At 35.0% G+C, this 22260-nt stretch overlaps 2 protein-coding genes across 4 annotated transcripts in view; one reads left to right on the plus strand and one right to left on the minus strand.

Annotated features, from left to right (window-relative positions):
* Positions 1 to 5341, plus strand: part of SKP2 (S-phase kinase associated protein 2) — a 31292-nt gene extending 25951 nt beyond the window's left edge. The window contains exon 10 of the mRNA XM_019737226.3: positions 3420 to 5341. Coding sequence (XP_019592785.1) covers positions 3420 to 3633 — 214 coding nt within the window. The 3' untranslated portion in view covers positions 3634 to 5341. The remainder of the gene's footprint in view (positions 1 to 3419) is intronic.
* A 1680-nt stretch (positions 5342 to 7021) lies between these two features.
* Positions 7022 to 22260, minus strand: part of NADK2 (NAD kinase 2, mitochondrial) — a 48907-nt gene continuing 33668 nt past the window's right edge. For 2 of the 3 annotated variants that reach the window (XM_019737223.3, XM_019737225.3), the window contains 6 exons: positions 21649 to 21714; positions 20216 to 20311; positions 13965 to 14020; positions 13775 to 13828; positions 11408 to 11531; positions 7022 to 9144 (listed from right to left, as the gene is read on the minus strand). In XM_019737223.3, the coding sequence (XP_019592782.1) occupies positions 9006 to 9144; positions 11408 to 11531; positions 13775 to 13828; positions 13965 to 14020; positions 20216 to 20311; positions 21649 to 21714 (535 nt within the window). In that variant the 3' untranslated portion in view covers positions 7022 to 9005. The remainder of the gene's footprint in view (positions 9145 to 11407; positions 11532 to 13774; positions 13829 to 13964; positions 14021 to 20215; positions 20312 to 21648; positions 21715 to 22260) is intronic. The other variant, XM_019737224.3, reaches the window with a different exon arrangement.

Here is a 22260-nt window from a genome sequence, read left to right on the forward strand (position 1 = left end):
AGAATGGTGGTGAATTTGAACAAAGAGTTTATGTAGCCTTCAAATTACTTGTTGGATTTTATAAGGTAGTTTCAAGAATTAATGAATAAATCAGATACTTCAGCAATACAGGGTTAACTAGTAGAATTAGGGAATGTAGTAATTATACGTTTAACTAATTACTTTAATTAATCTTGGGACTCGGGGCATGAACTGGCATCTCATTTGGAAAAGCACTGTCTAAAAGGGATGCCAGTATTTCTTTGCATGACTCTTAGGTGGTTAGGGTCCAAATTCATACACATGGCACTCTTCTTAAAATCTCCTGCCCCTTGTAGCATCCAGAACTCCTAGGAGAATGTAGCATCTACCCAAAAAGATTTCTCTGTCCTCCCTCCTTTCCTGTCCTTGCCACCTGGGTTTCAGATTTTTTGCCTGTGCTCCCCTCTGGGGAGTGCAGTGATCGTTCTTTTTTTCAAGAGAATCTATCCATGTGTCTTACCTTTGTTCTTTCTCTGTGGAGAGAAAGAAGCTAAGCAGGTAATCTCCAAATGCTTTTTCTTGAGCAGAAGCTCAGAGGCTGGGAGCCCTCACATTGTAACATTTTTATCCAGGTGGGATAGTAACACTTGCTTAGTGATACCTACCAGCAGTGTGAATTGATGGCCAAGGGCAGGAGCCTGCAGTCCCAACGTAGGTGTGAACCCTCCCTGCTTATTACGACTTACTTGTCTATATCCTGTGTTGAAATAAGAGAAATGGGCATCAGAAGTTTAATTACAAATCAGACCACCAGAAAAGAGTGAGAACAAAAAGAAGAAAGATGCTGTTCTTGATTGAACTTGAAGGTAAAAGAATATGTTTCTGTAGGCACTATAAATAGTACACTGGTTTACCTTGTGACTCCATTAAGATGAGTTCGCTAGTGCTCGAGCCTTAAAACTTTCTCAGAATAAAATATCTTTCCTTCTAATTTCAGCCATTCTGGCAGCTGTTGTATTTGGATGCATAGTAAGAATTCTGGAATCCTCAGCAATAATTTCCAGAAAGCCATTTTATGCCGAAGAATATTTATTTCTTATCTCAGAAATGGGAAAATAAAATTTGAGTGTCTTTCTTCTATATTGGGAATGTTTTAAAATACTTGGGAAACTGTACACAATTTTTTTTTTCTTCAAGACATATTCTCATTGTATTTATTCCCTTACTCCTTGATTGGTTTGATTCCCTAGGTCTAAACTTTCTTGTAATCATTCCATATTTCTCATGCAAGGACGAAACTCAAGCTGGAGGTAGTAAACTGATCTGAGACTAGAAGAAACTAAATAGAAACTCTTGTGGTAGGAGAATTTATAGTTGAGGGATTTAAGATTTTATAAGGAAAAGAGGACTATGTAGATGAGGTAAAGAGTGAACCTGTGGAAGGAAGGGGTTATAAGTATCTTTTGTTTATTAAAACTAAACAAAGATACTTAAGACATTATTAATGTCATTTTATACTTAAATTAGAAATAATGGCTCTTAACCTGTTCATTTCTATTTACTGTCCCTTACTTTGCTGAGGGTTTTTTCATTTGTCTGTTTTTTTGGGGGTTTTTTTGGTATCCTGAACATTTTAAAGACTTCCTGGTTTTTCAGCTTGGGAAGCGTCCTTCATCCTTCATCCTCATACAGCTCATTCCCTCCTCACATACGACACCTGCATATCTGCTAAGAGTCGGTACAATTTTCTTCCTCATCAGGGCTCATTCTCAGTGTTGTTGCAAGAACACTTCCTCTTCTGCCATCCACTGCAGCTCCTTTTCTTACCCCCACCTACAGTTGCTTCTTTACACACAGTCCACTGCAGGATGTAGGATTTGGCTAATGTGGATATGTCAGAGCCAGAATTCTCGTGGGTATTACCAAGTTCTCAGATACTCACAGCTTGCAGAAGAGAGATTTAAGGTTGGGCAGGATTGCTGTCCTCTGAAGTGGTAAGTGTAGCCATCTGTGTACTGGGACCTTTCTTTGTACTCGTTTCTATATTCCAGAGATTCAGTTACTCTAAGAACAACAATGTGTTCTGATTTTCTTTTAGGTCTATTGTGACCTTCAGATTTTATTGGCCCCTTATGAACACCGAGCATATTGATTTTATTTGGATAGTACTGTTGTTTTCTAAATTACTCTTCATGCTCTAGACAGCTAACATTAAATCTGTCTGGTGTTTTAAATCTCTCTACTATTGAACAATACGCTTAGAATAAATACACTTAGAGAAGTAGAGGAAAGATGGGGGGGACAGGTTAGGCATGGAAGGTCTTAAGGCAAGATGAGCAGTTTCAGTTCCTTAAACACGAGGGAAGCAACACAGGTTTTGAAGCAGGAGAGTGACGTCATGTAAGCTAGGCTTTAGGGAGATGCTTGGACACTGGTATATAGGACCGGCTGGAAGGAAGAAAGAAAGATTGGAGGCAGGAAAGACTGAAGGACCATTATCATAAGGAAAGTTTGTTAATTACTGGCAATATGAAAATATAAAGAATGCTTCTAACTCTAGGTTATTGGTATGTTCATTGAGCTGCAGTGGGATTTTGTTGACATTCCAAACTAAATATTCCCTTTCCTGAGACTTTGTACTGTGTGTCCCAATCTGGAGCAAATACAGATCAGAGAGATGAATATCTAAGCACATAGATCTGGGGTAGGAAGAAAGAATCATTACAAAAAAGTATTTACTTTGGGTAAATGAGCTCCCTTGTGTGTGTGTGTGTGAACCAGTATTTCCCTGTTGACAATTATACTTCACCTCATGTGGAACACCTAAGAAGATTAGCTTTTATGTGACACAAAAATGGTAATGTGTAGAGAGGTATGATGGCTGTTGCCTCCTCTAAAGGTGTGACTGATCGCCCCTCTTCTCCCTTGGCACCCAACTCCATAACCCCGTCTAAAATATCTTCGTGAAGTCTGTTAGGTTCCATCACATATAATGGACTTTTTGACTGTTCACTATGAAGTTGTCACCCTTGCTGACATCTTTTAAGAGGGGGAGCCTAAAGTTGAGCCCTTACGTTGCACATAACCTTTGGTGACTTCCAGCTGATGCCACAGTAAAACAGTTACTCTTACCATCACTAGCTTGCTAGCTTCTCCTAATAACACAGTAACACCTTTCAGTATAAATCAAGAATGTAGAAAGGCAGCAAATATGATTGGATTTTAAACAAACCTTGGAGTTTTTCAGCTGCTAGAAATTCTACAAAATGCACTGGCACGTCTCCTAAGGCCATGGTTGGAGTCACCTTTGCTATTTTCTTAAATCATTGATTGCAACTCATGCTTTCAGGGTGCATTTTATTGAATATGATACAAAGTGTCAAAACCGGGTCATGTAACTCTAGTGGAACAGTTTCCATAGATACTGTGACTCTGAAAGTCTCTCTCTTCCTTTCCAGTGAACTTGGAGAAATTCCCACACTAAAAACACTACAAGTTTTTGGAATCGTGCCAGACAGTACCCTTCAGCTGTTAAAGGAAGCCCTTCCTCATCTACAGATCAATTGCTCCCATTTTACCACCATTGCCAGGCCCACTGTTGGCAACAAAAGCAACCCGGAGATATGGGGCATCAAATGTCGACTGACATTGCAAAAGCCCACCTGTCTATGAAGTATTTATTGCAGGATGGTGTCTCCTTTTTTTTGGAACAGGGAAAATAGTAGGAAGCCCAACTGCCGGAGTACTCAGCTATTTTTATTCTTGGTTTTCCCGTTGCCTTCATCCTGCAAGTATATCCAAGAAGCATTTGAGAGAGAAAACTATGAAGTGTTGCTTTTTATAAATGACTATAAAAGCTTCTGTCACTGCTATGCCCTTACGAGCCTAAGTGTAGGACTTAACGAAATTTTAGGAAAGTGAGCCTGTAAGTTCACGATATCTTAAAGAGCAAAATTTGAGCCGTCTCTTTCAGTGCCCTTATTAAATCTGTTTAGACTCAAGCTTAAAAATCACCAGCAAATCATTTTCATGATTCTGTATGGTAACTTAACTTTCCTATTTAATTCTCTAGTATTGCTTTGTAAGACATAGATTGCTGTTTGTATTGTGTGGGCTGAACAGTAAGAATCATAGGATGGGAGATTTGTGGCAATCTTTTCTGGGGATAGAAAAAGAAATATGCACATTTCAACTTTGCCTTTTCATTTGTTAGGTGCTTGGAAGTGACTAGCCCTGAGAAATCCACCTTAAAACCTAAGTAAAAAACAACCAACCAACCAGCCAGAGGTACAGAGTTGACGTAGAATTTGAAGGTTCAGGAGGCAGCTTCCTATGACAGGTTAATCTGCAGTCCCCTGTAAATCACATGGATGAAGTAAACTTGACTCATTTCCCAGAATTCTAAATGAGCTGAAGAGATATAATTGTGGTCTTGTGACTTTATGATCGAATGATGTTAACGTGGGTTCTTTAGCTTTTTAAATGCCTTGCTTTGTTTTAGAAACGTGGTAATAACCAATCAGTCTCTGTTCTGGAAATGCTGATGGAAGGCTGAACTGAAGTTGCCTGCCATTTTCTTTCCTTGCTGAGGTCCTTGAAGTTATTTTTGTATTACTCTGGAATCAAGTACTTTTAATCGTCCTTTGTTTTTTTAAAGTGTCTCCCACAATGGTTGCTTGAAACTACCCATTTTACAAGGTTACTGGACCTAAAGTTCCCTCAGAAGAACTGCATGTTCCTCTCAATCACAAATACAATAGAAGCAGCTGTATGTTCCCTAGTTTCAGAGCAGAAAGCACAGCGTGCACCTGCACACAAGTTAACTCAGGTGTTGAACCTTTTGTAGCATCAGTGATTTTTTAAAATGGCACACAGTAGAAGCAAGAGAGTTAAATTCTACTTAAAACACACACACACACATACACACACACACACAAAACACTAATTTCTTGTGTAAATTGATGACCTCCCCATATGTGCAAAATGGAATAGAAAAGCCAAAACCTACCATTTCTATTAACATTGTTTTTTTTAATCAGATTTTTCAAATGTTACAAATAATGGTATGAAGTGCCCTTATCGGCCTGTATCTAAGGAAGAACATTTTAAAGTAGTTATACTGGAAATGATTATGTTTCAATTTTGTAGTAGTTAAAAAGTGCTAAATACTACTTGAAATTCTTGTTTACAGATTAGTGACGAGGGCCGGTGATAGGATCCGGTTGCACTGACTTCCGGATGCCCTCAAACATGCAGTACTTCCAAACTCAAGTCCAGCCATAAGCTATTTTGCTAACATGTCAGAGTAATCTGTATTTTTGTATGTGATTTCTACTTTTATAGACTTGTTTTAAAATAAAGAACATTTTTATAAAAATGAGTACTTCAGCTAAGTTGTATTTCTTTTTTCTTTCTCTTTTCCTTAAGTACTGTAGTTAAAATTATGACTTATTTCACTTAGCATAATCCTGTCAAGATCCATCCATGTTGTCGCAAATGGTAAGATTTTATTTTTTTATGGCTGAATAATATTCCTCTGTGTGTGTGTGTGTGTGTGTGTGTGTGTGATGAAAATACTAACTCGAAAAGTATATTAACCTCTATGTTCATTGTAGCATCATTTACAATCACCAAGATATGGAAACAACCTAAATGTCCATTGATGGATGAATGGATAAAGAAAAGGTGGTATGTATTAATATCTTCTACCCATTTTTCAATCGGATTGGTTTTTCGTTTGGTTTTTTGCTATTGAGTTGTATGAGTTCTTTATATATTTTTGAATATTAACCCCTTATCAGATATGTGACTTGTAAATATTTTCTCCCGTTCGGTAGTTCGCCTTTTCGTTTTGTTGATGGCTCCCTTGCTGTGCAGAAACTTTTTAGTTTGATATAGTCCTCCTTTGTTTATTTTTGCTTTAGTTGCCTTTGCTTTTGGCAAAAAACAAAACAAAACAAACAAAAACATCACCAAGACCAATGTCAAAAAACTTACTGCCTATGTTTTCTTCTAGGAGTTTTATGGTTTCAGGTCTTACATTCAAGTCTATAATCCATTTTGAGTTAATTTTTGTGTATAGTGTAAAATTGTGGTCCAGTTTCCCCAACACCATTTATTGAAGAGACTGTTCTTTCCCTATTGTATATTTTTGGCTCCTTTGTCGTAAATTAATTGAACGTATATGCATGAGTTTATTTCTGGGTTCTCTGTTTTGTTCCATTGATCTATGTGTCTGTTTTTATGGCAGTACCATGTTGTTTTGATAACTATAGCCTGTAATATAGTTTAAAATTAGGGAGTGTGATGCCTCCAGCTTTGTTCTTTATCAAAATTGCTTTGGCTATTTGGGGACTTTTGTGGTTCCATACAAATTGTAGGATTGGTCATTCTATTTCTGTGAAAAATGCCATGAAGTTTTGATAGGAATTGCATTGAGTCTGTAGATTGCTTTGGGTAGTATAGAGATTTTAACAATATGTAAACTCTTCCAATCCATGAGCACAAAATATCTTTCCATTTATTTGTCTTCAGTTTCATCAGTTTCTTATAGTTTTCAGTGTACAAGTCTTTGACTTCACTCGTTAAATTTATTTCTAAGTATTTTATTATTTTTGATACACCTATAAATGGAATTGTTTTCTTAAGTTACCTGATAGTTCATTATTAGTTTGTAGAAATGCAACAGATTTCTATATTATTGATTTCGTATCCTGAAACTTTATTGACGGGGAGAGGCACTAATAAGTCCAGGGACCAGGAAAACTAGAAAGAAATCTCTTTCCATTGGATTCCCAAACCCTGGGACAGGCAAAAAGGCAACTCCTCTTGTTACCATGGCTCTCGCCAAAGTCGAAGTTACCTGAGGGTCTAAACTTACAAGGTAAGCACTTCATCCTCTAATATTAACAAATCCTGGTTCTGTGTCAAAGATTAGCAGTGAATGAAGTGAACAGGGCACAGAGTAATACATAGCAATGGAGAAAAGACTTGAAATATTTTGGGAAAATCTGGTTTTCAAATAATGACCCCATAAGAGTTAAGGAAGTGAAACAAAAAAGAAGAAATAACAATAGTTTAATTTTATTCACATACAGTTGCCATTAAAGGTTAATTCATAAAAACATTTTGGCTATTCTAACATCCTTTGCCTCTCATCAACTCTTACAAATAATACTCACCACACAGCAGAAATATTAGAAGTTATACTGCAAATGGAGCACATTAAGTGTTTTTTAACCCTTTAAAATATGGCTTATGAACAATTTTACACAGGTTACCTATTAATATGTTACATATTAACATCTATGATACCATTATGGACAAATTTCCTTGATCTTAAAGACAGAGTTGGCATTTTTGTCAAAAAGGCATTTTAAATCTAGGGGAGTTTCTATACTTCTTTATAAAGTACGTCATTTTTAAATCAAACTGGAAACTAGACACAACTGTTTTTTTTTGTATGCATCATGTGAACTCTTTGCTAGTGAGTATCTATTGCAGATACCATTAACTAAGAAAAGAAAAGCAGATTCTTGTTCTGGATATACATCACAACTCAGGTTACTTTTGTATAATAATATTTATACAAAAAAATCTGACAAGAACCTGTTAAATGTTGGGAAAACTAAGAGCACTCAATGTAATTATACATCCTAGCTTTTACAGATTGTACTTCTGAGTTCACTAGACTCAAGTTTTATCAAGATATAGTCTGTTTCATTCATCAGTGTATGAGTATATCCAGCACTTGATACAGCATTGCACAGAATGGGCTTTCAATAAATATTTCAACGATTAAACAAAAATTTTTAACAGCAAGTGAAAACACATACAAATTTGAATAAATGGCATGAGAATATCAATGGTCTCATGATGCAGCAACAGATGCTTTTTGTAAAAATTCTAAGAGTACGTGTAAGTAGATCAAGAATTAGATGAAAATAATTTCCTCCCCAAATAAAGGAACTCTCATGGGCGGGGAGGGGGCAGCCGAGGCAAGCCATAACATTTTATCCTCCAAAGCTAATGTGTGAGACTTGGCATATGAGCTAGGTGAAAACTACCATGATATTAAAAGTAGGGCAATTCCACAACTAATGTTGTGGAATATTTATTAAATATTTTGCATATTTATTAAAGAACCCATTTTCTTTCTGACAATACTCCAAATACTAGATGAAAATATTTTTTAAGGGTTTGACCAAACTCCTAACAGAATATGTCTAATAAGTTCATCCTTTTAGTCTTTGAATCCATGTTAGAGAGTTTTAAATATGGAAGAAATCTATTAGACTCAAATCAATTTTTTAAAAATTGTCCAGGACCTCAAATAGCTATTGGATAATTAGTACATTTGTAACAGCATCATGATTTTCTCCAGTTATAAGTATTTCACCCAGCACTGTCAAAACTAACCTGAAAGTCAATTAAATGAAAACTATAATTTCAAAAATGATTGTGAACTTTTTAAATCAATAAAGAGTCATAACAAGATCACTATGTTTTGAAATTAGAAAATTCTTAGCACATATAAAAACATATTTACCTACTTCAGTTAGGTCAATGTCAGGATTTATCAAAATTCTGCATTAAAATTTTTTTAAAATCTTGATTTTTAGGTGCTATAAAAAATATACACTAACCAAATGATATGTGTTTGTTCTGACCAATTCCACAAAGTTTGGAGGAAAGGGAAGGAAAAAAGTTAAATTTCAAATCCTAAACATTTAATCCCTTATTTGGACCTACCTCTCTAAGTTTAAAAAGATATCAGCACTCTTGGATACCAATCATTAAGTAATATAGAAATTTCCCTGGTATCAATTCTAAACTGTTTAGTTCATCCATTTTCTTATATAGGGAACATCTTTTCCATCAGAATCCAACAGAAGAATAATGCAAATCTCACCTTCTTAGTCACCTTTGAGCCCAAGGCCAGCTAGTCTCAACAGTAACCAACAAATGTAGCTTTATAACTGGTAGTCTGTTTCTGCAGTAGAGTATTTTCTCAGTAATCAAAATTTGTCATCTGAGGAAATCTTTCACTGTTCGAGAAGCACAGTTCGAAGTTCATCTTCTTTATTGATCATCATTGAAGCAATTGCTCCGTCATTAAACTCAAAAGAAGTTCCTCCATCCACAACCATACAGGCATCCCAACAACGAGAACGAACACAAACCCTAAGCAAAAAGCAACATTTCATTAAATATTAAAAGTTTTCTTAACCCTAAATAATGTTTTCTTTAAAATGTTTAATTTTTATCTGAACTGGTAGATCGTTGGGCCTGGATTTTAAAAATCAAGTTGCTATTTGGTATGAGAGAATTAGTAACTATGTAAATATATGGGTACATTATCAAAATCTCAAATTTAAATGTTTAGGATACCTCCATTCACCCAAACATCTGAGTGAACAAGTTCAGACTTGATGGAACTGACAGGCTTTCTTCATGTTTGAATGTTGAGTTATTGCCATTATAAGTATTTTAAGTATTGAGCATGAATGTAACTATTTTCATGTAAAACTTTTAAACTGAAGTAAAAGTTCTTTTACTTAAGTAAAAGAAGAAGCACAAATTATTAGGGTACAGCTCAACACACTTGTGTAATCATTCCCCAAATCAGGAATCAAGTGTGACCCAGTTCCCAGGAAGCTCCCTCACTGCCCTCTCCCAATCACTGCCCAGCCCCTCCTTCCAAGCACATCCACTGTCCTAATTTCAGTCACTAGGGAAGTAATAGCTTCATCTGTTCTTGAACTTTATATAAGTGGGAGAATATAGTATGTATGCTTGAGTCTGGCTTCTTTTGCTCAATAGTACGTTGGTAAAATTCATCCTTGTTATTACAAGTAGTAGTATTGTGTTCATTTTCATATATTCGTGTTCATATTTATATAAAAATAGCAAAATTTATGTCTCTTCTACTATTCATGGACATTTGGGTTTTTGCCTATTTGGGAGCAGTGCTGCTGTAAATATTCTTGAGTGTGCCTTTTGATGTATACCATTTCTGTTGGTATACACATTCTGTTGGATATATACCTATGCTATTATTCAGCTTTAGTAGGTAATTACCAAATAATTTTCCTAACAGTAGTGTATAAAGTTTCAGTTGCTCCACCATACCAACAACTGGTATTTTAGCCAGTCTGGTGGGTGTGTATGGTATCGTATTACGTAGTTTTAATTTGCATTTCCCAGGTGAATAATAAGGTAAAGGACATTTTTCATATGTTTATCAGCCATTTGGCTATCCTCTTTTGTGAAGTGCCTGTCTAAGACCTTTGGCCATTTTACTATTGGGTTACCTGTCTTTTTCTTACTGTTCTGCTGGAATTCTAATATATTATAGCGGGGTTACCAAAAAAATGTATACACATGACTTGTATTCATCTTTTGTTATCGGTATAATATTGAATATTACAATTTTAATACAGTTCTTTTCCTTTCTTAAACTGTGTGTACATTTTTTTGGCACCCTCTGTATATCCTGGATATGAGTCCATTGCTGGATATAGGTACTGTAAATATCTCACTCTGTGGCTTGCCTTTTCATTTTTTATTGGTGTCTTCATTAGTACAAGTTCTTAATCCTAATGTACTCAATTTGTAAATCTTTGGTTGTTAAAATGCTTTCTATGATGTGCTTAAGAAATACTTTCCAACCACCAAAGTCATGCAGCTAGTCTCCTATTTATATAAGCAAGAATTTAAATGAGTCTTGAGTACAGATTTCTTGATTAATTAAAATCGATTCTCAAATGAGTTAAGTGATTTTTAAGTAAGATGAGTTTGTTTTTTAAGTGTCTTTCTTGGAAAAAAAAGCAATGATATATTTTCAAAAAAGAAAATATGCACACTATAAGCAGCAATTTCAAATTAAACTGTTCTCTGCTTGCCGTGAAACAGATTACATTTTTCCATAATTATAGTAAGTTTTCTTGTTAGTTTGGAAAATTGGAAAACCTTTACAAAATAAGAAATCATTTTCATTTATGTATATCCTCCCCCTTAAAAATAAAAAACACGCAAATTTAACAGATGTGGGAGGGAAAAGAATTCTTCTCTGAAGGTTTACTGCTATACAATATAGATTTTACATAAATTTTATCCTGCTTTTATTCCACAGCATATGAAAAAAAGTTGCTTTCCAGTTAGTTTCTTTTAAAATGATAATTCGATTTTATTGTGGTCTTAATGCAGTAAAAAAAAAAAAAAGACAAATCTACATCACCCAATTAAGTAATTATGCTCCTTCTATTCAGTTTCTCTAAAATGATACATTAAGTTTTGAAAGAAAATACCATTTTAGCCTGGTTAGCATGATACCGAAGGTTCTACTCCCACCAAATTTAGTTTGAATGAAATGAATACTTATAAAACCAAGTGTGCTTTATAATACAAGAGATGAAAAACAGTCAGTCACAGTTTAGAAGCTTACTTTGAGGTGAAACAGCGCTGACGACTGCTTGAGAAAACTCTGTTTGCTATTGGTTCTCGAATACTGAAAAGTATTTTGGGTTCTTCTGGACTGTAGAGCAGCGATTCATTATATTCATTTGTTACTATGAAGAAAGAAAAACCAAATATTAGCACTTTCAAAAAACTTGAGAAGTGCAAAATGAACTATCCCCAACTTAAAAGCAGTTCTGTTCCAAAGATCTGTTTGCTAGCAAGTTTCTTGGAACTCACAAAATAGTCCATTAAAAAAAACAAAACACCTTATAAATGAGGAGTAGGTTCCAAGATTAGCCCACAGAAGCCTACATCACTGACAATATAGAAGAAATAAATACATTTAGGAAAAAGGAAAAAAAATACAAAGTTAATTATTAAACAAAAATAAGAGGAACTAGTTTATGGCACTCAAAAATGAAACTTGAGTTGCCATATTCCCCCTGCCAAATTCTTACCAAAATACCATGTCAAAGAGTTTATGAGCATAATTATAAGTTAATAACCTTGCTACAAAATGCAGTCTCAAACAATGACAAGTCATATGCTTTCTCTACTGAAAATGCCTTTACTCAAGATAGTTTCAGAAATCTCTGGGACCTGCTTTCTCTCTAACAAAGAGGCATGTGAGAGTTAGCATGCAAAGCACAAACTGGTTAGTCAACTGGACAAAGAAATGAGGCTTGAAAGAACGTTTAATTGAATAGCAAATTAAAAGACATTACAAGACTGTCAGATAATCTAACTTCTTTACCAAAATTTCATTTGAATTATTTGGTTTCTATTAAAAAATCTAATTCACTATCAAAAATAAAAAGTTGCCTCTGGGAACACACACAAAATATGTGTTAGCTCTGAAGAAAGTAGTTCCAGAAGTAATGGTGACTGCAGCACTGGCATTCACTATTGCTTCTGAAGAGCTTCAAATCCACAGTGTAATAACATTCGTTCAGTTTATTAAGGGAAAAACAATCACTTATACCCTTAAATTAATTTACATACCTGACATAAATATCAGTTGGTCTATATACATGTTTTAAGATAAATTACATAATGAAGAATCAATTACTATAAATGCCTAATTTTCCTTTTTTTGATACAGATTTAATGCTAATGTTACCTCATAAGCCATGATTAAAATAATCTTTTAGGTCTCAAATTGAGAGAGGGCAAACAGAGTCCATTTTAGAGAAATGAAAAGGACTTCAGAGATTTAGCCCTGTTTTTAAACTACTTTAGAGGCAAACCATCTCCCCAACCAAGGAATTCTTATGTAGAAATCCAAAATACACAGATAAATGAACTGACACTGCTAAAATACTTTATCATGTATTGCTAAATCGTTTTAAAGGCAACCAACAGGAATGAAATTATTCTGATAACTCAAATTCAAGTATCTGTGCTTATGGATGGATGACAGTTACAATCTGACATGTTGATATCCATTTGTGTCTATATTTTATTTTAGCTGAATATATTTTTTAAAATCCTTACAAAGGTAAGCATATGCAACAGTAAGAGTTTGGGTTTTTTTGTTTTTTAAAATAAATTTACCTTAAAATCTTAGGATACTCTTCAATTAAACAGAGACAGTAAGAAAAGCTTTAGTTTGATGTCTGTACAAAAATGATCCTGGTAGATGAGTGAACTTTGGAGTGTTAAAATTTCATATGCAAATCAAATGAATGTGTTTTTCAGTTTAAGCTTTAAGTATTTTTTAAAATAAAATTTAAAGAATAAATTTGAAGAATCCCTATGCACCAGTGATCTACTTGTCCTCCCCCATTTTACGGTTGCGGAAGCAGAGGAGTGGAGAATGAGTCTTGCCCATAGTTCCACAGTGAGCGCCTGGTTGGTCTGGGACTGGAACCCAGATCTTCACATTCCCTGGTCAGTATCCTGTCTCCCAACAGTGCTAGTTCTCTTAAAGGACCCTGAAGTAACTGGGCAGTTGGTAGGAGATAGTTAAAGAGGACATCTTAGTGAATATGAAGATAAGCATTCACAGCTCAGTGAATTCCTTTTTGTTCAGAGGATATTAATGGCACCCTGAGTTTAGGTGTGCATTTCCCATTTGCCAGGAATGTATTTTTCTGTGCTCCCTATTCCCCAGGACATGGCTGCAGTTGCACTGTTTTTGCAATAGAGGTTATATTTCACAGCTGACAAAAATCATAATATAAAGGCCAGTTTTAAAACCTTTATTTAAAAATATTTAAAGGGATATTAAGAGCATGTTTGAGTCAAAAAGTAGTGCTTTGCTAATTAGACAAGCACAGTTTACAATAACATCCTTAAAATTGATATAGAACTTAAATGAAACTGTTAGCAATTATGATCATTTGTCACTGACCTTTCTCTATCAATTCTCTGTTCAACGGAAGACTTAAATTTCCTTGGCGTTTAGCTATTGAAAAAGGAAAGGGGGAAAATATCTTGATTAAAATGTTTTGTATCATATAATAGCAAACACATAATAAAACATATACATTATGTATAGCATATTATAAATATAATGTATTAATAGCAATTTTGCTACTCACCAATATTTAAAACATCTTCCACAGCCTGAGTTGCAACCCTGTTAATATTGAATGACCTAGAAACAAATACCACATAAATTCTTTCTTGTTTCATTCTAAAAACATACTAAAAATGAAAAAGGAATAATCTACTTAATATACAAAGAACTCTGAGAAATTATCAGGGATAAAAAACAACAAAAAGACAATAGCCACCTCACCCAGTTTTAAAAAGTGTATAAAAGTACATGGACAAACAGTTCATGGACATATATGAAAAAAATGCTCAATCTTACTCATACTTAAGGAAATACAAATTAAAACAAGCTTTTTCTCAGATTTGCAAGAATTAAAAACTAACAAACAATGTATTGGCGTGGTATGGGAAAAGAAGTATTCTCATGCACTGATGGGATTGTAGAAGTTGTAGTCGGAGAGTAATTCTGCACTATTAAAATTTAAAATGAACATATTCTTCAATCTAGTATTTTATCCTACAAGATAACTCACACACAATACACAAAGATGCGTACAAAGATATTTACTGAAGCATTGTTTCTAATAGCAAAGCAACTCAAATATAAAATATATATATATCATATGAAACTGATTAAATAAATTATAGCTACACAGCAGAGTACTACCTAGATATTAAAAAGAATAAAATAGAACTGCATGTGCTGATATGGAGAGATAACTCATATGTTAAAAAAAAAAAAACCAAAGGCATTATATAGTATATATATTACTTATCTGTTTTACTTATATTAAAAATATATATAGTGATTGTGTCTAGAGATTAGTATTAGAGAGATGAAATTAAAGGAAGACTAGCTTTTCATTGTATACCCTTTTGTACTATTTAACATTCTTCAACATGTATAAGTATTTCTTTAAATCATAAAAAAGGTTAGAAACCTTTTCCCAGTATGATGCCTTACTTAACAACTTAAAAACAGATGTTAACACAAACATGAATAACTTTTAAAAGTAGCTGTCCTGGGGTCTATAAAGATGGTTAAGGAAAGGTTTAAAAAAATAAAATTCTCGGAAATTCAGAATTATTCCACTGCCTCACAACTCTTCTCATATGGCATCAGATCATCCTAATGAAAAGGAATAACCTAATGAGTCACACAGCTCTAACCTAATTCAGTGGCTCTTAATTTTTTTGAGGAGGGGAGGAGTAAGAAATACTCCATATACCATTCTAACCCTACATTCTTCACATTTTGAGAAATATGAAAACATTTTAAACATCCTCTTTAAAAAAATGCAGATACACAAATTTTTACATTAAAAATTTGGGGTCATTCACAGACCAAATCCCTATGCTAAAAAAATCTAGAATCTGGCCCTTGTCTATTCTGTTTTCCACCATTGTCTGCCCTCCAATTTCACATTCCTACCACACCAAGCTCATTCTTGCCTTTGTACCTTTGTTCATTCTTACTATGTGGTAAGAAAGTACTTTAAGTGTCCTGACTTTCTTACTGTTTAGTATGAGGTCCACAATACCTATTTCACTATTATTACTATCACACACTACGAGACGTAAAGCACCTGGGGCCCTACCTGGTTCATGGCAAGAACTCAACATTGAATGAAAATGTCAAATGCAAGGGTATGTGTAAGTCATACTCTAATTTCTCGGGATATCCACTTTATTGGAAGAAGATACTGTTTTAGCATTCCCTCTATTGTACATCTAAGAGTCACATAAAAATGAACTGTGTTTATTAGGGTTGCATTGAATTACATAAAGAGCAAATTATTTTGGTAACTAATATCTCCTCATTGTAGTTAAGACTTAACAACAGAGGTCTGTTTTAATATTCCTAGATTCCTATTATTAGGGATACCACAATTCAACCCAAACTAAGCCTTCTAAATTGGCATTAATTTCCTGGAGCTCAGCCAATTCATTCTACCTTTAGAAGTGGTCTGCATTCTACATCAAAGACAAACTATATGACTAAGCAGGTGTTAGCTAGCACATGACAACTTTTTTCTTGGGTCCACACCCTCACCATTCTAAGAGTTCCCATTTTAAATCAGACATAACTTCTAGTAAAGACAATGAAATAGACAAATTGAGTCTCATAGCTTCATCATCTAGTAAAACTTTCTCTCTTAAGAACATCTCCTCACCCTACTTAAGTGTGCTACGACAGAATGTATGGAGAAAGAGGATTGGGAGCAGTCTTAAGAACAAATGGAAAAATGTGTGATCCCACTTTGTAGTACTTCTCCCAGTGTCCGCAGCAAATCATGTTCCAACTAGGAAGAGGACTGAGGTGATAATGCAATAATTCAGAGACACCTGCTGTGTCCTATGTCCCATAGAAGAACTTTTGGAAATGCAAAGATGGGATACTTAATTCCTAAATCCCCCTTTTCTCCCCTAGGCACATGGCTAGGCTATACTGTCCAACCCCTCTTGCCATCTAGCCATGTGATTGAGTTCTAGCTAAAGGAACGAGAGTGGACGTCATGGAAAGCACTTCTAACTCTGTCTTGCAAACCTCCTACACTTGACCCTCCATGCCTCCACGCTTGTCCTCCTGTGACTTGATGTAAATGAGCACAGCGACTTTAGGAGCTGTTTAAAATATGGTAGAGCTGCATGATGGAAGGAGCCTGGCTCCCTGAATCACCACTTGGAGGAGAAGCCACCTGCCAATTAGAACACCCACTCTTTACAAGAACAAGAAATAAACTTCTATTGTGTTAAGCCACTGATACTGGGGGTTTATCTGTCACAACAACTAGCGTATCCTTAAGTTATATATTTCCACATGTTATATTCAAAGCAAGGGCTGAGAAAGTCACATGGGAATACAAACTTATCTCCTGTATAAGAATGAAAAGAAACAGGCTAGCCTATTCTTTTCTTTCCAGTGATCTGTCAGGCATCTATAATTACATCCAGAATTTAAATCCTGCTTTCCACCATTAATTTAAATCCTGCTTTCCACCATTAATTAGCCCCATAGCTTTCAGCAAGTCAGTTAACATCTCAGATTCTTTATACTCTATCAATGAACAATAAAATCACCTACTTCCAGAGTAGTTTTGAGAATTTAAATAATATACTTAGTTTGGGACAAAGAAAATGCACAGAATTGGTAGTGTGGTAAGATAAAAATTATTAACGTATAGAAATGTATAGCTTTCTCTCAGCCTGTAGGATTCTCTTCTCTCCCCCCATTTTCTGAAGAGAAAAAGGACAGAAGATGAATGGGAAATGCAATCGTAGCAAAAGAAGTATCAGTAATGGGAGTGGGAGGGCAGAACATGTTAGAAGTAAGCTGCATAGGCTGCGCAGGGACTGAATAACCAAGATGGCAGAGACAGGATATGGTTAGTGCGAGAGAGTTCTATACCAGAGCACAGGAGACAACCGGGGATACAATAAGCAACACAGAAAAGATGAAAATTCTAATCTAAGCCGTACTTACGCCAAAGCAACATCAACAGAGGACTCAACTATAAGATGTATGGCAGAGGAAGGGGGAATGCATGGCAACTTACGGGCTATTCTTTATGCTCTTCTCACTATGGAAAGGTTGAAAACTAAAACTATCAAAATTACACGTACACACACACACACACACACACACACACACACACACACACACACAAGGCAGAAGTCAAAGCCCACTGCCTTTAGCATAAGCACTATTTCAGTGAGATTAGCAAATTTACCTTGATAATTCTTCAATACAGCCTAGGGTGATGTCTAGAGAGCTCCCCCTCTCCAATGAAAAAGGCATTGGTTTTGTAGTCAAGCACACCTGTGCCTGTATCCAGGTTCTGACACTTACTAGTGGTGTGACCTCAGCCTAATTATCTGTCTTTGCTAAGCCTCATTTTCTTCCTTTACAAAATAAGAGATACTACTTTCTTGCAGGATTTTTCTAAGGATTATAGTCAAGGTATAAAAAGTACCTGGCACAGTATATTCAAAGGAACAGGGGCTAAATAACTGAGAGTTTGTATTATAATGCATAAAATGTAACTTACAGAATCACAGAAGTTTAGAAGATAAAGTAATCTTACTATTTTATTTGTTCCATTTCCCTCGTTTTGCAGAAAAAGAAACTTGTACACAGTGACAAAGATAGTCAGTGGTTTAGCCAGGTTTCTTAACTTCCAGGCCAGTACTCTTTTCAATAATAATCATTTTGCTCATTTTTAAAGGATGAGGATACTGAGAGAAGAAAAGGGAAAGGATATGGGAAACTTTCTAATTCTCAATCTAGTTTTCAACAAGTAACACACCATGTTGAGCAGAAAAGATGTTACGAAATTATAGCTGTTAATGTTTTCAATTTATGAGATGGTTACAAAATAATTTTATAGCATATTATATGATTAATTTTATTGTTTCAAATAATTAATAGAAAAGTCACTTTAGAAATACAGTTCTTCTCACTGGCCCTCAGGAAAATAAGGTCTTAACCAATCTTTTTAAATAATACTTTTCATTTTTTCCCAAAGGTTCATTTACTTGACTAAGACTAGGATTTTTTTTAAGATTTTTAAGTTAATGAGTACTTATGAATGAACTGATATGATGTCTGAAAATTATGTCAAAATAATATGGGATGAGAGGAGATAGGGGAACAGAGGAAACAAGATTGGGCATGAGTGGATAAGAACTGAATCTGGCTAATGGGTAGATGGGGATTCATTATACTATTTTGCCTACTCTTGTATATATTTAAAATTTTCCACAATAAAAACTTTTAAAAAGTAGTGCTGAAAAATAGGAAATAAAACTCCATTTTATACTATCCAAACTTAAGAGCACATTTTGATAAGCACTGTTTTAGCTGTATTAGTGAATGTGTATTCATTTATTCAGAAAGTATTTGCACAAATATCTACTAGGTACTGTGCTATGCATACAAAAAAATTAAGCTGGGGGAAAAAACACTAATCACCATCCTAAATGCCTCAAGTTGCTCAAACTAGCTGGGTATTAGCTTACTAGATAAATAATAATGTGGTAAGTGCTATAATAGTGTAATGAGAAAAAAGTGCTGGGGAAGGACAAAAATGGGATTAATTATGATTATGAAAGGAACTAAGGTTTCCTACAGAGAATGATATTTGAAGGCTATTTTTCAGCCAGTGGATGGAAAGTGGAGAGTGTTCAAACATTCATTGCAGAAAGAAGTTGCACTGAGGAAAAACAAAAAGCCCAGAGAGAACACAGCTTGTGCTGTGAATTGCAAGTAGCTTGCAGTGTCTCCAGGGTGCTGACGGGCTAGGGCAAGGGCCTCAGGTCATTATTTGACAGACTGAGTAATCTGAACACAGTCAGGAGTCAGTGAAAGTTTTAAAGCACAAAAGTGGTATAGTCATATTTTATCTACATTTTTGAAACATTACTCTGCTGGTAGTATGGATGACAGCCTGAAGAATAAAGAATATTCACCAAAAAGATGGAGGCTTGGACCAAATAGCAGTAGAAACTGAAAAAGGGGGTCAAAGACTTCCGAAGTACAACTAACTGGATTCAGAGACTGGTATGTGTAGAGGGGAGAATAGGGAGACCCGAAGGTAAGAGCAAGGTTTAGAGGAGTAATGTATTGTCTCTAGAGTATGAACTCAGGGTAAACAGTGATACTACGTGTATTAAGCAGTACAAGGAACACAGGCAGAAAAACTGAAGACAATAAACTCAATTTTAAATGCACTAAATTTGAAAATGCTATTAACATTCTACCTACCAGTCAATTTTAGAATATGACTTTGTACTCAGGAGAGAAGGCTGCCACAGATAAAAGTCTGGGAGGCAGAAGTCTAAGAAGCAGAAGAGACTGACTACCCAGAAAGAGGTTATAGGGTAAACAAGATACAAGAGACCCTAGGTTATCTCAGGTTGGGCTTTTAATGCACAAACCTCCAGCATGTTTTCAGTATTGTACTTTGCTTTCTTTACTATTATTTAAAACACTTTTCATTTAAAAAAATACATAGTACCACAAAGATTTCTCATTTTCTTTTTTCTCTTTACAAACCTCGTGCAGTAGGCTAAATAATGACCAAGTAATGACCAAATTTAGGCTGCACCTGTAATCTAAGAAGTCAAGGCAAGACCCAATCCATGAGTGAAGCAGAAATTGAGCCAACCAACATGACCCCACCAGGCTACCTCTTATGTATCAGAGACCTTAGATATGCCGTTATGAGGTAACAAGCAAATTACATTACTTAAAATACTTCACAAAAGTTGATAAGCAACATCCCAAGTTACTCACCAGGCCTTTGATCCTGTTCCAGTACACAAATTGAGCCCTGAACTCTTCTGTTTTTCCCATGGACCATCATCAACTGAAATCTCATAGTAGGAAGCCCTATGAATTGAGAACAGAAAACTGGATTTGCTGAACTTACGGCTCATGGTAAATAAGACAAACATCTTTTTCAGAACTGATGAAATCTAAGTAGACCAGCCTGACTTAGACATATCTTAGTGGACACACGTATCATGATGCTAATTCTAATACTGAAAGTGAATTCTATGTGACAAAGTTAAAAAATAATAAATCTGCATGTCTGCATCCCTCTGATCTATATGCTCCTTTCTATCCACATTTTTAACATTTTAAAGAGGGGCTTCTTGTAAATTTTTACCTAGCATTGCTGCTGCTGCTTTTATGGAATCTAACATACATAGGGCCTTATTTCAGAATTCCAAAAGAAAAGACCATTCTTAGGCAAGTTTCATTCCTGGTAGCTATTGCTTGATATGTCTCAGTCTGCATCTAATCCTGCAAGTTACCGATAGTTTCTCTTAAATTTCTGTTTCTTAAGTTACATACTAATATGCTTTTTGAATTAACAGTAAGCTAACAGAGATAATAAAGTTCTAAAGAGTATTCTCAACTAGTACTTAACTAGTGGACAAAACTGGAGATAAAACTAAAACTGTAATTTCTTTAAAGATTTATATTTCTTAGAGTATTTCATAAAATGAAATCAAGTGGGTTTTCTGACACCAGCAAAAATGACACTATTCTTTAACTGTATGAATGTATAAATGATTTGCAACTATTCAAAGAACTTTTGAAACATGCAAAAGCCTATTTTGTAAACTATATCTTAAATTAATGGTGTCATTGATCAACCCTGGGTTATTTTCCTCCAGCAAATAAAAAAGTACAATAAACCCTTAGTAAAATATAGCTTTCAAAATAATGACAATTATTAGACATACTTGCAAACACTAACACTCAGTGGATAATTTCTCTCTTACTCTAACCCTTTCCATTTCTCCTGCCAAGCTCTGAATCTGAAGGTTTTACATGATACAACTCCTTTTCATTTTTTTCTCTGAAGTCAGCATTCTTCATAAAAATAAAAGATAGCAGGTTAATAATCACATTTAATCTATTTCATAGCTTTGTTATGTCCTCTTAGAAAGTTAGGAATTTTAGTCACATTAGGAGCCTATTATATACAGACAAGCCAGCTAAATCCATTGCCAGAATCACACAGAAACGAGATTAGAGGTAAGTGTGGCTAGAAGAGAAGCAGAGGTGGGGAGGAAGAGTAGTTAGGTGAGAGATGTTGAGCCCAAAAGAATGAGCAAATTTAGTGTGATTCTCACATGCAAGTTTACCACGATTAGTCAACTCAGAGAATTTTTGTTTCAGGGAAATTATATTTTTAAGGCAGCAATAAAACTCACAGTCCCTTTAGAGTGGGTATACTTCTTCTTAAATTGTCCACTGATACAGCCCAAGAATAAGACATTCTAGGTTAGAACAAATAGGAGAAAAGAAAAGAAATTGGGCTTTTAAAATGTTCTTAAATCTAAGAACATTATAAATGAGGCAGGAATAATATTGCTGCACTTTATATTTTCCAAGGACGGCACCTAAGTTTTCGGGGCATAGTAAGCCTCAACACAGGAGCTGCAATCGGAAATACTGGGTTTATATGACCGTTCTGAGGCTAATTATATGACCTTGGACAAGTTATTTGAACTCTCCAAATCTCAATTTCAGTGTTTTCACCGATAAATACCACTACCTTTGTCATAGAGCTGCTATGAACATTAAATGTGATAACATACACAATATATACAGTGCCTGACATAGCAGGATCCAGTAAATGTTCATTTCCTTTCTGCCAATTGTCTATGTCACAGCATCTTTAAAAATAAGTTCTGATACCTTCAATAGTGAAACCTTTTTCAATAGCATTAGAAGCCAACCCCTTGCTGTCCTTATCTTAGTAAAGATATAAAGTGAGGCATCAAAGAACACAAAAAGAAGCAGCATCAGAGATAGACCAACCA

The sequence above is a fragment of the Rhinolophus sinicus genome, chromosome 3 (genome assembly GCF_057876585.1).
Source record: "Rhinolophus sinicus isolate RSI-liver-muscle chromosome 3, RSI-T2T, whole genome shotgun sequence".
Lineage (NCBI taxonomy): Eukaryota > Metazoa > Chordata > Mammalia > Chiroptera > Rhinolophidae > Rhinolophus > Rhinolophus sinicus.